Here is a 15,990-nt window from a genome sequence, read left to right as displayed (position 1 = left end):
ACCACAATAAGGACATCATAGTTGGTTATCAGGAGGACACTACATGTATGAGAAGATAACCCGGTCACAATAAGGACATCATGGCTGGTTATCTGGAGGACACTACATGTATGAGAAGATAACCCGGACACAATAAGGACATCATTTCTGGTTATCAGGAGGACACTACATGTATGAGAAGATAACCCAGACACAATAAGGACATCATTTCTGGTTATCAGGAGGACACTACATGTATCAGAAGATAACCCGGACACAATAAGGACATCATTTCTGGTTATCAGGAGGACACTACATGTATGAGAAGATAACCCGGACACAATAAGGACATCATGGCTGGTTATCAGGAGGACACTACATGTATGTGGAGATAACCCGGACACAATAAGGACATCATGGCTGGTTTTCTGGCAAGACCCAGACCAAAGGAAGTTTCTGCATTCATGATCATAGTAATTGGCAACAAACTGTCAACACTAAGATGGTTAGAGGAAATCTTTAAAATTCTGCAAAATATTTAGTTATTCAAATTTGTAAAAATGTTTAACTTTTATTTGTCTACAATTGTAAATATGGTTATGTTCATGGGAAACCCCATTAAATTCTATTATAGATGGCAGCAATGCCTTCTTGTGTACATGTATGTTCTAGCTCTACATACATTAGTATTAGACATTGAGGGTTGCAGTCGTTGCTGTACTGCAGACGTCTCTTTTATATTCTTATCTTCTACCCACCCTTTGAATTCAATTAAGGCAATGGGAAAAAAAAAATAATAAACAGGCATTTTCTAAATGGAAACTTGTGATGCAAAGAGGCTAGGGAGAATCATGCAAATTCATAACATGCGATCTGTCCTGCAAAGCTTGATTTGCCAAACATGCCCCATCAGACATTAGGTCCATTCTCTCTTTCAATCACCAATCAGCAGAGAACACTCATACATATGCATCAAAGACAATTACACTCTCCGACTGAGGACACTGCGGCTCGGGAAAATCAGCTAGAAGAATAAACATTCTCATCTTTAGTTTATTTTTTCCATTTTCTCCATTCTTTCCAGTAAATTTTGGGTCCTTAATTGACTTAGAACTCTAAGAGAAGATGTTCTCGCTTCCTCCATAAGGACTGGTCTCAAGGATAAGGACTGGTAGAGTATCTATGCAACTGGAACAATATATCATTCCAATAAGGTCAACTTATATGCATGTTGAACTAGAAAAAGTTAAAAAATCTTTGCAAGAGGTGTCCAATATCTCAGGCCTGGTTCACATCTGTGTTTGGGTTTCCGTTCAAGGAGACCACTTGGGAACCCCCACCGAATGGAAACCTACACTCATAAAAAAGCGGTTATCTAAGGAAACCCACAGACTATAATGGAATCCGCGTGATTTCCACTCAGTTTCCGCACGAAACATGTCCCCAAACAGAAACCCGAACGCAGATGTGAACCGGGCCTAAGTCTTTGATCTAGAGGAAGTCAAACACTTATGAGAAGTTTCCAATATCTGACTTTATATACAGATACTTCAGGAATTATAATTTTTTTTTGGTTTAGGCAGATGTCCCATCGGTGTGGTACATTTCCGTGATGGCAGTGCTTTAATAATCATATGATGGAAACCAACAGTACCCAACCGACCCCATAGACTACAGTCGGGTCCATTGGGTTTCAATTATTTTACTGAACAAGATAGTGTAGCTTTATGCTATATCCTACAGGGAATCACGAACGCAGATGTGAATGCCCCCTTAGAAAATCCTGTTTCAAAACTATGTTGTTGCAACACCATGAGCCAAAAAATGTTCCAAAATTTTGGTAAATTTTTTGTTGGCATCTAAGTCGTATAAAATTAGACTAGGCAGTCTTATTATTCACCAGATTTATCAAACAACATTAGACAGAGTTTTAAACAACACAGAAATGGACATGAAGATCGGTATATGGATCAAACTTTTGGTTCATGATGACCAAGTTTTTTTAAACGTTTTATAGGTTGGCCTGTCTTGTATTTCAATTTTGGCATCTTTCACTGTGATAAATCTGGTGCATTTTCAGACTAGCCTAAGTTTATACTGTCTGACTATAGGTATAGGTATAGGTATATATTATATATTATAGGTATATAATCTGGGTCATTGTTGATTTGTACAGTGGAAAGTATTTCCTACCACTTTTTTACTTACTCAACCAGTCAAAACGACAAAATACTGCAAGTATTGAGACTTGAGGGACATTTACTTTCAGAATTTTACAACTACACATAGGCTTAGTAGAAAGTAAAACTATAAAAACCAAAAGCGTGATATTATGAAATGCCTAGTGTAAGATACTTCATAGGATTATACAGTAGTATACGTGGCAACATTAGGAGAAAGTCAACATTTTCCAAGTTCTTTTTGGAAAGGCAACAGCAAATTGTATTCGAAAGGGTAGAACTTACTGTAGGCAGCTGAGAAGAAAGGAGATGTCCATCTTGGCTTAGCATGCTGGAGACCATGATGGCAGGTAGGTCCATGTTCTGATAGGAGTAAGCAGGTATCAAGCTGTTTGGAGGGAGGCTGTGACACAGTGAATGATATCCAGGTTCATGGTCAACCAAGTGCATGAGAGAATGATCCGGTAAATTTGGTGGAGTAATGGGAGGGATCTCATAGTCTTCATTGCTTTCATTCTGACCATTATAAGTCTGAAATGGAATAAACCATTCTCTGTTAATAGGACATAAAAATCTTTTGTAAATTTTTTGGTTTCCCAATGACATTAATTAATCTGATTGGTATATTATCAATATCTGATCAATGGGATCCCATTCAATGAGGGTGGAAATAAAAGTAATGTGGTTGGGTTGTAATTATTATACAATGCTTGGTCATGGGGAGGACTGTAGGGATTCACAATAAAAAATTATAATGAACGCAAATGACATATTTAAAATACTTGTTGCCCTTCATTTTAATTTTATGTCTTGAAACCTCAGATTCCTGGTCGCCTCCTACTTTCTGCAAAGTGGCCACCGACTTCTCACGTTTATTTTATTAATTGATCCTAATTGATGTAGTACTGTCATACACATGTGTTCACCCCTCATTTAGCTAGAATTTCGTTATGGATACTCATGAAACCAGTTCAATACCACCAAACAGCCACTGGGTGGTCACATAGAAACTCATATAGCATATCACTGTGTGACAGAATATCGAATATATATTTGAAAAGCTGTTTATCTCCTGACATATTTAAGGAAGGACACATCAGTTATTACCAGAGATGAGCCAACCAGTTCAGATCGAAACAAATTTTCTAAAAGTTTTGGGCTAAGTCACAACCCATAATGTTTGGGGTTCATCACACCTAAATCAGAACCCACAGTATAATAAAAGGAGGCCCAGGGGAGGTGCGGCAACATAATAAACACCCCGAATAGACAAACATCACGAATATTCATCAAATTATTACACATTGAGTAAAAGAGATTGGGGGGGGGGGGGCTTTACTAAAAAACAGCATGTGGGTTTCTTGGTGTAAAATAAATATTTTTGGACATTTTCACCAAAACATGCTGCAATAATGAGCGATTTTCTTAATTTTAGGGCCTGCTCCCTACTTTTTAGAAAAATGGTAGAAGTGCCACAAAGATCAAGGAGGGCTGGGGTACCTTGGCCTCATGGATGAAAACTACCACGAGTTGTATCTGAAATCTGCGCCAGTCCCTGACTACTGTAGATGTCAATTATGGCACATACAAATTTGCAAGGAAATATTAGGAGGTCGAAGCCTCTTATTAATTCAAGCGTGTCTGGCACAACAGGGGAATGAATTTAGATTGGCGTAGGAAATGGCAGTCTTAATAAATTCCCCCAGACCAGGCCCCCAATGGGCATCTCCATCTAATTCATCATGTATAAGTAAGTCAAGTATCCTAAACAAGCTCTTGAAGTGTTGTAGGAACCAGAGTACTTGGAAGAAGCCAATATGAACATAGACATAACATGCAAACTCAAGACGTGCATCTAGTGTGGTCAATGGTCCACCATGTCAACGGCTTCTACAGAGTACTGTATATAGGACAGTGGGAGCAGATATTACACGGTGGAGGAATGTCCAAGACCAGAGGTAGGCAAAGTTCCCTTGATGGCCAGGCCCTGAAATTGGGCATGATAGACTAACTGATATAGTGGTCTATATATATATATATATATATATATATATATATATATATATATATATATCTCACGCACTATTCAGGAAGTGAACAAATGAGAAAATAACATAGTAATGTTGCAAAGCATTATGGGACTATTCTGCACATTCATCGTCCATAATAGAAATGCAAATGAGGCGTTATCAGCTCCATGTTGGTGCTGTCAGAGTAACTCAACACTACTATAGAATAGGGATCTTAATAATGTGCCTATTGTGACAGCTGCACATTCATTCTTGGAGATAATTACCTCCAGGAAAAAACCTGGGATCCTTCTGCTTTCTTACATTATTAGGTGTAAAAAGAGTCCATGTTTGGGAGAAATTAGATTTTAAGTTGAATGTGTAAAAAGCGAAAAGAGATGTCTTCACATAGTTCTAGCAGTCTATGGAATCCATCATCGTGACAGCGATGCTCCAACAATTCTCGGACCCTGCCTTTGGCTCATTTAAGGGTGCCTTCACACCGAGTTACGATCCGTGCATTTTGGCTATTTTACACGTGCAAAATGTAGTAAGCCATTGAGTTCAATGGCTTACGCGCGTATTTTTGCGTGCGTGATGTGGGTTCTTTTTTCCTTATTTGCCCCTTTCATCTATTACTGCTGCATGTCATATAGATGTGCCCAACCTTATCTCAAATTTGGTTTGTCAAAACGACAGTACGGGATTGTTGGACTTGATGGACTGATGTCTTCATCCAACCTCATCTACTATGTAACTATGTAACAGTGCAGCCTGTCAGCAAAACCCTTGACAAGTCACATCTCAAAATACAGTGGTTTTGGTCGCAAAGAAAGACATATAGGATAGATGTCTTGTGACAAAGAATCACAAAATTGTTCATCTTGTGGCAAATATTTCAGGGGATGTCCAGTCAAGAAGGCAAAGATTCAACTCAATTTTCCAGTCCTAGATCTAGAGTAACTTCCATGGCTTAAAGGGTTGATCCATGAACACAACATATTCCCAATCCATAGGAGGATGGTGTTTAATCATTGGTCATCTCACCGCTGGGACCACCACTATCATATCAAGGGGATCCCAAGTCACCTTGTATGAAGTAGCAGCAGTTGCACAAGCAGTCCTAGAAGAAGAATGGATTTGCAGGGTATAGGCATGACTGCAGTTTTATTCAAGTGGGGAAGCTTGGAATCTCTGTACTCATGACCAGTCTGGGTCCCAGCACTTGAACCTTTATGATCATGCACAACGAGACCAATCAGTGGCCTTGGATCAATTGGGCTCACATACCTCACCGATTCCTTACCGGAGCCCACCACGGCCACTGATGGGTCTCAGAAGTCATGTGAACCTTCCCACTTCTGGCCCAAATGATGGAAAGCAGATCAGGACTGTACAACAGAGTGCCAGGTAGAGGTGAGTATGCTTTTTTTTGTTTTAATTAACACCCACCCACAGTATTTTTCAATAATTCATTTACAACAACCCCTTTAAGGTTTTGACAAGACCCCAAGTCAAATTCATTAAACCATGCCCATTGACTTTACTTGACTGTAAATTTCTGTTCAGCCTCTGACAATACCTTTCACTAATCTCAGCAGGTCACATTAACTTCTGCTACTGACACCAATAAACACGTAGAGGTTCATGTATCAATCTTATGGCCCATTGACGGCACAAATACATCAGAAAGCCATCAAATCCGACAGTTTTTAATATTGCAAGTTATGTGTCATCCCATTACACCAGTTCCGTGCCAAGGAAGATCTGTCATACATGATTTTCCTCACTGCCATTGTTAGACTCTATTTTAGGATCTCCATGATGGATAAAGTACCTGACCTTCACGATGGTCATTAACTAAACATAGTGTGACTTATATATAGAGCCATAATAGGAATAGGCCACACAGCTGCTATTGGGCCCGGGGAGAACCATGTTCTCCTTGCTTCTAGCCTTCCATTTACAGTCAGTGGCCATTAACCTTTGCCGGCTACAGGTTTTTACTGCTAGTTGCCAAAATGCTACAAAATGTTTTACTGTTCAACTACTAGGAAAGCTGGAAGAATACGCAAGACATCTAGTTTATGAGTCCTATGAATTCACGAGTGTCGCCTGTCCCCACTTGTCTCTGGAGTGACTGACAGTCTGCTGTCACTGTACATTTAGGCCCGGTTCACATCTGCATTTGGTCTTCAGTTCAGGGAGTTCTCTGGGGGACCCCCCGAGTGGAATACTGAACGCTTTGATAAGCGGTGAGCTTATGAATGTAAATGGAGCTCATAGACTATAACAGGGTCCGTGTGTTCTCTGCGTGATGTCTGCGCAGAACATGCGGAGTGAAAAGTACTTCATGAACTGCTTTCATCTCCGTATGGCTTGTGGGGCCACCACGAAGAAATCACACGGACCCCATTATAGTCTATGGGGACCCCGTTATAGTCTATAGTCCCCAAGCGGACTTCCCGAACGGAATATCAAACGCAGATGTGAACCAAGCCTTATAATAGCATTTACAGTAGTCAGGGACGAGGAGAGGTCGGGGACTATTCTGCTCATGAATACATCAGACTCATGAACTATGTGTCCAATGTACTCTTTTAGCAAACAGCTAAACATTTTTGTGTCATTGTGGCCACTAGGATTGTTGACCTTATATAAGATAGCAAAATATGCTGACAAATCCCCAATAAATTATGTTCTCCCCGTGTTTGCGAGGATTTCCTCCCATCCTACAAAGACATACTGATAGGAAAAAAATGTACAATGTGATCCCTATATGAGCTCACAATCTACATAAAAAAAATCCCCATAAATTTACCTATAATCTACATAAAAAGTTGACTTTACTTTGTAAATATATTACATGATCTATCTTTAATCCTGAGTTACAGTTTGTATTATAGTCCACAGCTTCATTCCAAATGACGCTGCTTCAGAGCTGAAATCTTCTAGTATTGCTTGGTGCCATCTTGCATTGGTATTCCAGGAACTTGTTTCTTACTTAAAGGGGTATTCCCATGACGCTTGTTCACTAACCTGCAGGCTGTTGTGCTCTATTCACTTCCTGCTTTTCTCGGCACATTGGTGGGCGGGGTTTCACTTGCACGGGATTGGTTGTAAATGAATTACCACAGTGTGAAGCTGATGTAGCAGAGCTGGATTTGAGTCAGTTTGCATTACATACAGAGGTAATGGACTCCCTATCTCAGCCCTTATCAGCCAAATTCAATTAAACTGACTGATAAGAGCTCAGAAATCCTGGAGCTCTCACCTCCCCTATCTGAGAAGCTCCGCTACTTATCAGACAAAAACAGCTCAGAGCTGCTCCCAGCCCCTCCCCCCCCTGAGAGCAGGAAGCTACATCACTTGACAAATAAGCAGATAATTCCAAGGGCCATAGAAATTTAGTGTAAACAATGAAGTGAATAAATTAAGATAGTGGCCAAACAAAGCAGTTTTGATAAAGCAATGTATTTAGGAAAGTCTTAAATCCACATAAACTAGCAGTATAGATAGGATCCTTGTGATGGGACAACCCCTTTAAGGCTTTGTATGGTAATCTGATGTAGAGAATACACAATGGGGGGATTTACTACCAGAAAACTGACATCTTTGGCATTTTTTAAGAACATCGGTGGAGCGGGACAAAGACCAAGGTGGATCAAAGTGGGGACACATAGGTTGAATAAATGTACTATAACTCATGCCAGAAAACTAGTGTGAGTTTTACAGGAAATCTAGGCCAGTTCTTGACTGGTGCTTCCATTCAGGTGCCTGAATTATAAAAGAACTTGGAGTCTTTTAATAATTCAGGTCCAGTTCGCGTCAGCAGGGAAATGGATCAAGACCGGCATGGAAAATCCACCAGTCCTAATGATTCCCTCCTATCTTGTAACATTACAGGGGCTCAGCTGTTAGGGGTGTTACTGACAATGTGCTTGTCAACTGTTTTCAATAACACTTTTTATAGGTGTGAATACAACCCTAGTTATAATACAGGCTGTAATGTAGTGACAACATTGCTATACATTGTCATATCAGGATGAGTGGTGTGAAATGCCAAACCCATCACTGCTAAAGCTGTACACAAACGTCCTGTGCTTGTAGGCCTATATATTCACAAAGATGTATTTATATGCCGATATCAAGGGGCCTGTTTGCATCTCTCTATCTATAAATTTGGTCGTGAGCATTTTGTGTGAAAGCCTATTTGTCACCGCTTATAAACACGTGACTCTCATACCAAAAAAAAATTCAGTCCAGTACATCAACTCCTGGACACAATCCACTAAAAGCAGCCAAAATGATCATGAAGCATGAAAGTGGGAATGCTAACTCTTCTGCTGTCCATAAATTGTTTCTTGAAGGTGGAGGAACAGTAATATTCACAAATGACTTGGAAGGATACGTGAGCAGAATATTACTGTACATCTCCTGCAAGTGTAATAAGACCTCTGGCACCCAGTGGCGTATCTACCAAAAACAAGTATATATATATATATATATATATATATATATATATATATATATATATATATATATATACCAACATTATATAATTTAGGGCTCGTTCACATCTGCGCCCGGTCTCCGTTCATACAGGTTTCTGTTTCCTGCACAAAACAGAGCAGGAGATGGAAAGCTGCAGGACTCTTTCATACCCATTCATTTGAATGGGTTTGAAAGGTGTCCGGCCGTGAGCGCCGGTGAGTGCTTTATGCTCTCCGCGACGAAAACAGTTTTTTTAAACCGGACACAGAGTCGGACATGCAGTACTCTGTGTCCGGTTTTAAAAAAAACGGTTTCACGGCGGAGAGCATAAAATGTTCACCAGCGCTCACGCCCGGACCCAGTCTGGCAGCTTTCCGTCTTCTGCATGTAGAAGACGGAAAGCTCAGAATGGAGTCCGGGAACTAGTGTGAACCCAGTGTTAGTCAGAAATATAAAGCTCCCCTAGGCTGAGGCCCTACGTTGCGGAAACGCAGATTTTTTTGTTGCAGATTTGGCAGCGGTTTTTTGAGCCAAAGCCAAGAATGACTACAAAAGGAATGGGAAATATATAGGAAGTTCTTATACTTCTACCTTCTGCTCAATCCACTCCTGGCTTTGGCTCAAAAAACGCTGCAAAGTCCGCAACAAAAAAATCCACATTTTTGCAACGTGGGGCCTTAGACCTAAACAGATTTTTAGGCCTAAAAAAATAATGGTTTACATGAACAAGGCCTGTTAGAATTCACAGTTGCCTTGCAATGCCTTTGGCAGACTACAGATTTCTGTGAAACAACCTGAAGTCTGTTTGCAGAAAATTAAGTAATAACATTATGGCATGATATTGCTATAAAAGGCAATGTCCAACCCCAAAGGGATCTATGCGCTGGATAGGTCATCACTATGTGATCTGTTGGGGTCCAATAGCCGTATCCCGCATAGATAGACTGATTTTGCGCCAGAGCAGCAGATCTCTATGGGGTCCACATGCCCCGTAGATCTCATACTGATGACCAACTACTAAGAGAGCTGAAAGTATACAGAAGACATGTTGCTTATGAGTCCGGTGTATTCAAGAGGATAGCATCCTTTCCCCATCACCTCCTCTCGTACTCCTCTCTGCAGTGACTAATAGGCTATTGTGAATATATGCATTTATAGCAGTCACTTTCCTCTGGGACGTGGGAGGTGGGGATGGAGGCTCATGAATACACCAGACTCATAAACTATGTCTCAGATGTATTCCTATAGTTCTCCTGTTAGTCATACATCACATTTTTGGAACCGTTTTGGCCACTAGTATTACGAAGCTTGCATAGAACAGCATACGCCTAGGTATGGTGTGGTATGAGCAGGTCTAATAGATACATCTCCACATTTACATTTCGCCCCATATGTGTAACTTTAAACTCAGGTTGAACTCCATTGTGACATTGTTCCACCTCTGTTTGAACAGCTGGGGGAGTAAGTTATAGTCCATATTACAAGAACATGCAAATGTAACTGACTTGTGAACCACAGTCACACACCTGTTCACAACATAAAAATCTCTTTAAGAATACAAGACACTCCAATAAAAGTAAAATCAGACAGTACAATAACCAATCAGTGTAATTACCCCGAGAAGAGCTTAGTAATCTGGTTACACAACAGGCCGGTATTCACACACTGCCGTGCAATCACTAACTCAACAGCATACATCCTTGTCAAGACTGTACGGTCGCTTGGGCAGGTGCAACAATATATTCTAACTACACAACACATGAACTATTGGACACACGGTATAGTATAGAAAATGGATTGTGGAACAAGCAGTATGGTGAACTGTGTCAAAAGCATGGCCGATGGCTTTAAGGTTCACTTAAAGAAAGTCTGTCAACAGAACCCAACATATCACCCGAGCCCTGCAGATAGATAGGTTAGGGTCACCTGAACCCAGTATATCACCCAGCCCTGCAGATAGATAGGTTAGGGTCACCAGAACCCAACATATCACCCCAGCCCTGCAGATAGATAGGTTAGTGTCACCAGAACCGGACACATCACCCCAGCCCCACAGATAGATAGGTTAGGGTGACCTGAACCCAGCATATCACCACAGCCCTGCAGATAGATAGGTAAGGGTCACCTGAACCCAGTATATCACCCCAGCCCTGCAGATAGATAGGTTAGGGTCACCAGAACCGGACACATCACCCCAGCCCCACAGATAGATAGGTTAGGGTGACCTGAACCCAGCATATCACCCCAGCCCCGCAGATAGATAGGTTAGGGTCACCAGAACCCAACATATCACCCCAGCCCTGCAGATAGATAGGTTAGGGTCACCAGAACCGGACACATCACCCCAGCCCCACAGATAGATAGGTTAGGGTGACCTGAACCCAGCATATCACCCCAGCCCTGCAGATAGATAGGTTAGGGTCACCTGAACCCAACATATCACCACAGCCCCGCAGATAGATAGGTTAGGGTCACCTGAACCAGCATATCACCTCAGCCCTGCAGATAGATAGGTTAGGGTCACCTGAACCCAGTATATCACCCAGCCCTGCAGATAGATAGGTTAGGGTCACCAGAACCCAACATATCACCCCAGCCCTGCAGATAGATAGGTTAGGGTCACCTGAACCCAACATATCACCACAGCCCCGCAGATAGATAGGTTAGGGTCACCTGAACCAGCATATCACCTCAGCCCTGCAGATAGATAGGTTAGGGTCACCTGAACCCAGTATATCACCCAGCCCTGCAGATAGATAGGTTAGGGTCACCTGAACCCAGTATATCACCCAGCCCTGCAGATAGATAGGTTAGGGTCACCAGAACCAGTATATTACCCCAGCCCTGCAGATAGATAGGTTAGGGTCACCTGAACCAGCATATCACCTCAGCCCTGCAGATAGATAGGTTAGGGTCACCAGAACCGGACACATCACCCCAGCCCCACAGATAGATAGGTTAGGGTCACCTGAACCCAGTATATCAGCCCAGCCCTGCAGATAGATAGGTTAGGGTCACCAGAACCGGACACATCACCCCAGCCCCACAGATAGATAGGTTAGGGTCACCTGAACCCAGCATATCACCACAGCCCTGCAGATAGATAGGTTAGGGTCACCTGAACCCAGTATATCATCCAGCCCTGCAGATAGATAGGTTAGGGTCACCTGAACCCAGCATATCACCCCAGCCCCGCAGATAGATAGGTTAGGGTCACCAGAACCCAACATATCACCCCAGCCCTGCAGATAGATAGGTTAGGGTCACCAGAACCGGACACATCACCCCAGCCCCACAGATAGATAGGTTAGGGTGACCTGAACCCAGCATATCACCACAGCCCTGCAGATAGATAGGTTAGGGTCACCTGAACCCAACATATCACCACAGCCCCGCAGATAGATAGGTTAGGGTCACCTGAAGCAGCATATCACCTCAGCTCTGCAGATAGATAGGTTAGGGTCACCAGAACTCAACATATCACCCCAGCCCTGCAGATAGATAGGTTAGGGTCACCAGAACCGGACACATCACCCCAGCCCCACAGATAGATAGGTTAGGGTCACCTGAACCCAGCATATCACTCCAGCCCCGCAGATAGATAGGTTAGGGTCACCAGAACCAATATATTACCCCAGCCCTGCAGACAGATAGATTAGGGTCACCTGAACCAGCATATCACCTCAGCCCTGCAGATAGATAGGTTAGGGTCACCAGAACCCAACATATCACCCCAGCCCTGCAGATACAGTAGATAGGTTAGGGTCACCAGACTCCAGCATATCACCCCAGCCCTGCAGATAGATAGGTTGGGGGTCACCTGATTCAAAAGATGTTTTTCCTTACGAATCGTTGTCTCCATTGCCAATATCACCATTTTAGTCTTTAAGGCAACATTTGAAACAACAAAGAGATAAGCAGCCACACCCTTATTGCTACAAAAAATGTATTTGTATATTGAAAAAAACTAATATTTTGTCTGTCACCCTCCCATCATCAAATATTTAAGGACATTATAAAAATTTTTCCTAACTTTTTCAAACGCCATAGACAACAACAGCAAATGACTATATGAAGGAGACAATAACACCCTCTCTTTACCTTGGTGCGGACATTTGGAAGCAGCCACATTAGGTTGCACATATTGTGAGCTGAACAGATAGAAGAATAAACTGTATAGATTTGCCCAGTTGCCACATCACCCCATATTCCCATTATTTCGTAGCACATAAAATGAGTAATACTGAGTAATTGCAAGCAGCCTGTGAATGGCTGGCTGGACAGCGAGGGGTTAAGCAGAGAGCTGGAATGTAATAGAGCAGACAGGCTTGGAAGCATGTTCTAATGGATACACTAATGGAATGGCCTGCGAGGGGCACATCTAGTATTCAGAAAATGCATCACTCCGACTGAATATTTCATATACTGCCTCATATATACCATTTTATTGTGAGTGGAATGGAGCATTTTGGAACAATGTGGAATGAAGCCTATATACATCGACACACAGGTACAAGGAAAATAAAACTGATGCTCATAATGGGCAATATGAACCATATTTATCAACATACGAAGCCATTTTCTTTGGTGCATTTGGACAACTCTAAAATTTATCTTAATTTATGTCAAAAAGGAGGGGTTGTTGGTGTTATTTCTATGCCAAAAAAGGCTCCCATTCATTTTAATATACCCAAAAAAATGCTCTGAAGAGAATGGGAGTGGGGGTCCGTCATGTCCAGCAGAGGCACGTCTACATTCACCCCAACTGGATTCACAAAAGGGGTTAGGCGCTTCATGTTCTGAGGAAGTGTGGGGGTCTCCGTAGTCAGACTCTCACCTAGCAGCAATTTATCCTCTATCCTATAGATCAGGGGTAGGGAACGTACGGCTCCCCAGCTGTTGCAAAACTACAACTCCCAGCATGCATACTTGCTCTGCTGTTCTTAGAACTCCCATGGAAGTGAATGGAGCATGATGGGAGTTGTAGTTTCACATCAGCTGGAGAGCCAAAGGTTCCCTACCCCTGGTATAGAGGCTCCTAAAATAGAATAAGTCTATATCTTGGACCAACAAAAAAAGCTTGAAGGGTTGTCCAGGAGTGCATGGATCAGATAGTTCAGGGCTATGTCTGGGGTCTGTACTATACAGTGCTTGGAGTCTCTGTACACTATATGGTGTCGGGTTTATGTCGACTGATAATTGGGGTAAGGAACTATCTGCTTATGGCTTTGTGGACTGCATAGAATAGGGCAATGTCCAAAGACCTAGTTCATGCAGGGGGGGCTGTCAGCCCCCCCCCCCCACACAATCAGATATTTATGGCCTATCTAAAGGACTTTTGCATATAACTGCGTTTAACCAAGAACCATGAGTTTTATCTCAAGTTACTCCTGTCTCCTCCATAATCATTCCTGTCCTACACCAACAAGGCCACCCCAACCACCATCAGCCTGGTGACATCGCATAAGGCTGTTCCCAGGAAAATAATTGTAGCCACCATCATCAGCGCTGCACAATACTAAGGCCCGTTTCACATCTGTGTTCGGGTTTCCATTCGGGGAAGTCTGCTTGAGGACCCCCCAAACGGAAACCTATGCTCATTAAAAAGCGGTTACCTTCAGGAAACCCCATAGACTATAATGGGGTCCATGTGGTTTCTGCACGAAACATGCGGAGAGAAAAGTGCTGCTTTCAGGACTTTTCTCTCCGCATGTTTCGTGCGGAAATCGAGCGGAAACCACATGGTTTCCATTATAGTCTGTGGGGTCTGTGGGTTTGCCAGGTAACCGCTTTTTAATGTGTATAGGGTTCCATTTGTGGGGTCCCCGAGCAGATGTGAATATGGCCTATGCAGTGTAGGACACCTGGAAGAGATACACATCTAGATACTACTATGACTTCCATTCTCTACTCCCTGCTCACTGGATTGCTGTATTTATTCTGAGCACCATCATCCCTTTAGATAATCCAGTTTCTGCACCATTCCCTTGAAAAAGCTGATTTTGAAATATGCAAATGAGGCTCAGGTGCAATGGGGCGGGCCCGAGCCTCCAAGATCTCCATCTCTAGGTGTGAATCACCACCCCTTTAAACTCTGTGAATGAAATTGGACATGTGAATGGCCCCCATTCGCTACAATGAGTCCATTTGCTGTCCATTTTCCAAAATGGGTTGTATGAAAGAGCCCCTAAACATTACGCTGCTCATCATAGAAGGACACTATGTAACTTCTCTATATGCACCTTCCTCATAAGAAAGCATGCATTCACCTCTCGCTCACCTAAGGTCAACCTATGCTGTAGCTGGTTGCTGCTGGAGTGCTGCTCTCCCCCTCTAACACAAGTTAATGCAGCCTTTCACAATGATTTCTTTCTTTGCTAAGGGAGAAACGCACAAGTAACAATCAGTAAACCCCCTGCCCAGAAAACACAAGGTCATGCCTGAAAGTTACCAGTAATACATCATGGAGTCCCAAGTATTTGGCAGATGATAAGGACACCTGCAGACACAGACAAGAGGTATTGTTTCATATATCTCTGGCGTGGGGTATAGCATAGCTCCAGGAATGACATATCATTTTACATTCTCCCCCACTGCCTACTATTATTGCACGCCGTCTTAATTTGCAGAGAAACACATTCATTATTAAGCGATAAGTTATAGAGCGGTTATATAATGGGAAAATGGGGGAATATCAGGGTTATATCAGAAGCTGGGGAGCAAGAAACGCGTTGTGTTCCAACACTATTTGTATCAATCTATGAATCTTTACAAGGACTCTTTCACACTCAGGGCACGTTCACATCTGCGCCTGGTCTCCGTTCTGCAGGTTTCCGTTTCCTGCACAAAACAGAGCAGGCGACGGAAACCTGCAGGACTCTTTCATGCCCATTCATTTGAATGGGTTTGAAAGGTGTCCGGCCGTGAGCGCCGGTGAGCGTTTTATGCGCTCCGCCGCGAAACCGTTTTTTTAAAACCATGTCATGCAGTACTTTGTGTCCGGTTTTAAAAAAACGGTTTTGCGGCGGAGAGCTTAAAACACTCACCGGCGCTCATGGCCAGACCCGGTCCGACAGCTTTCCCTCTTCTGCATGCAGAAGATGGAAAGCTCTGAACGGACTCCGGGCGCTGGTGTGAACCCAGCGTAACTGGTTTTTGTCCGTGTGCTATCCATGTAAAAATTGGACAGTGCCTGGACCCATAATAGCGAATGGCGACATCCACGGCACAAATACATTCTTTTCTCCACTCATCGGCCATTCAGTTCTGTTGGTCTGTGAAAAAAACGGACAGCATGCGAGAAACACCTTGATGTACAATCTCCATTG

General features: G+C 42.7%; 1 protein-coding gene across 3 annotated transcripts in view; it reads right to left on the bottom strand.

Moving 5' to 3' along the window:
- TOX2 (TOX high mobility group box family member 2) overlaps positions 1-15,990 on the bottom strand; it is a 123,489-nt gene that overhangs the window by 49,840 nt on the left and 57,659 nt on the right. For all 3 annotated transcript variants that reach the window (XM_075277563.1, XM_075277564.1, XM_075277565.1), the window contains one exon: positions 2,445-2,690. In XM_075277563.1, coding sequence (XP_075133664.1) covers positions 2,445-2,690 — 246 coding nt within the window. The remainder of the gene's footprint in view (positions 1-2,444; positions 2,691-15,990) is intronic.

The sequence above is a fragment of the Leptodactylus fuscus genome, chromosome 6, assembly GCF_031893055.1.
Source record: "Leptodactylus fuscus isolate aLepFus1 chromosome 6, aLepFus1.hap2, whole genome shotgun sequence".
Taxonomy (NCBI): domain Eukaryota; kingdom Metazoa; phylum Chordata; class Amphibia; order Anura; family Leptodactylidae; genus Leptodactylus; species Leptodactylus fuscus.
The sequence above is the reverse complement of the archived record's forward strand: the minus strand, read 5'-3'. Positions and strand labels throughout refer to the sequence as shown.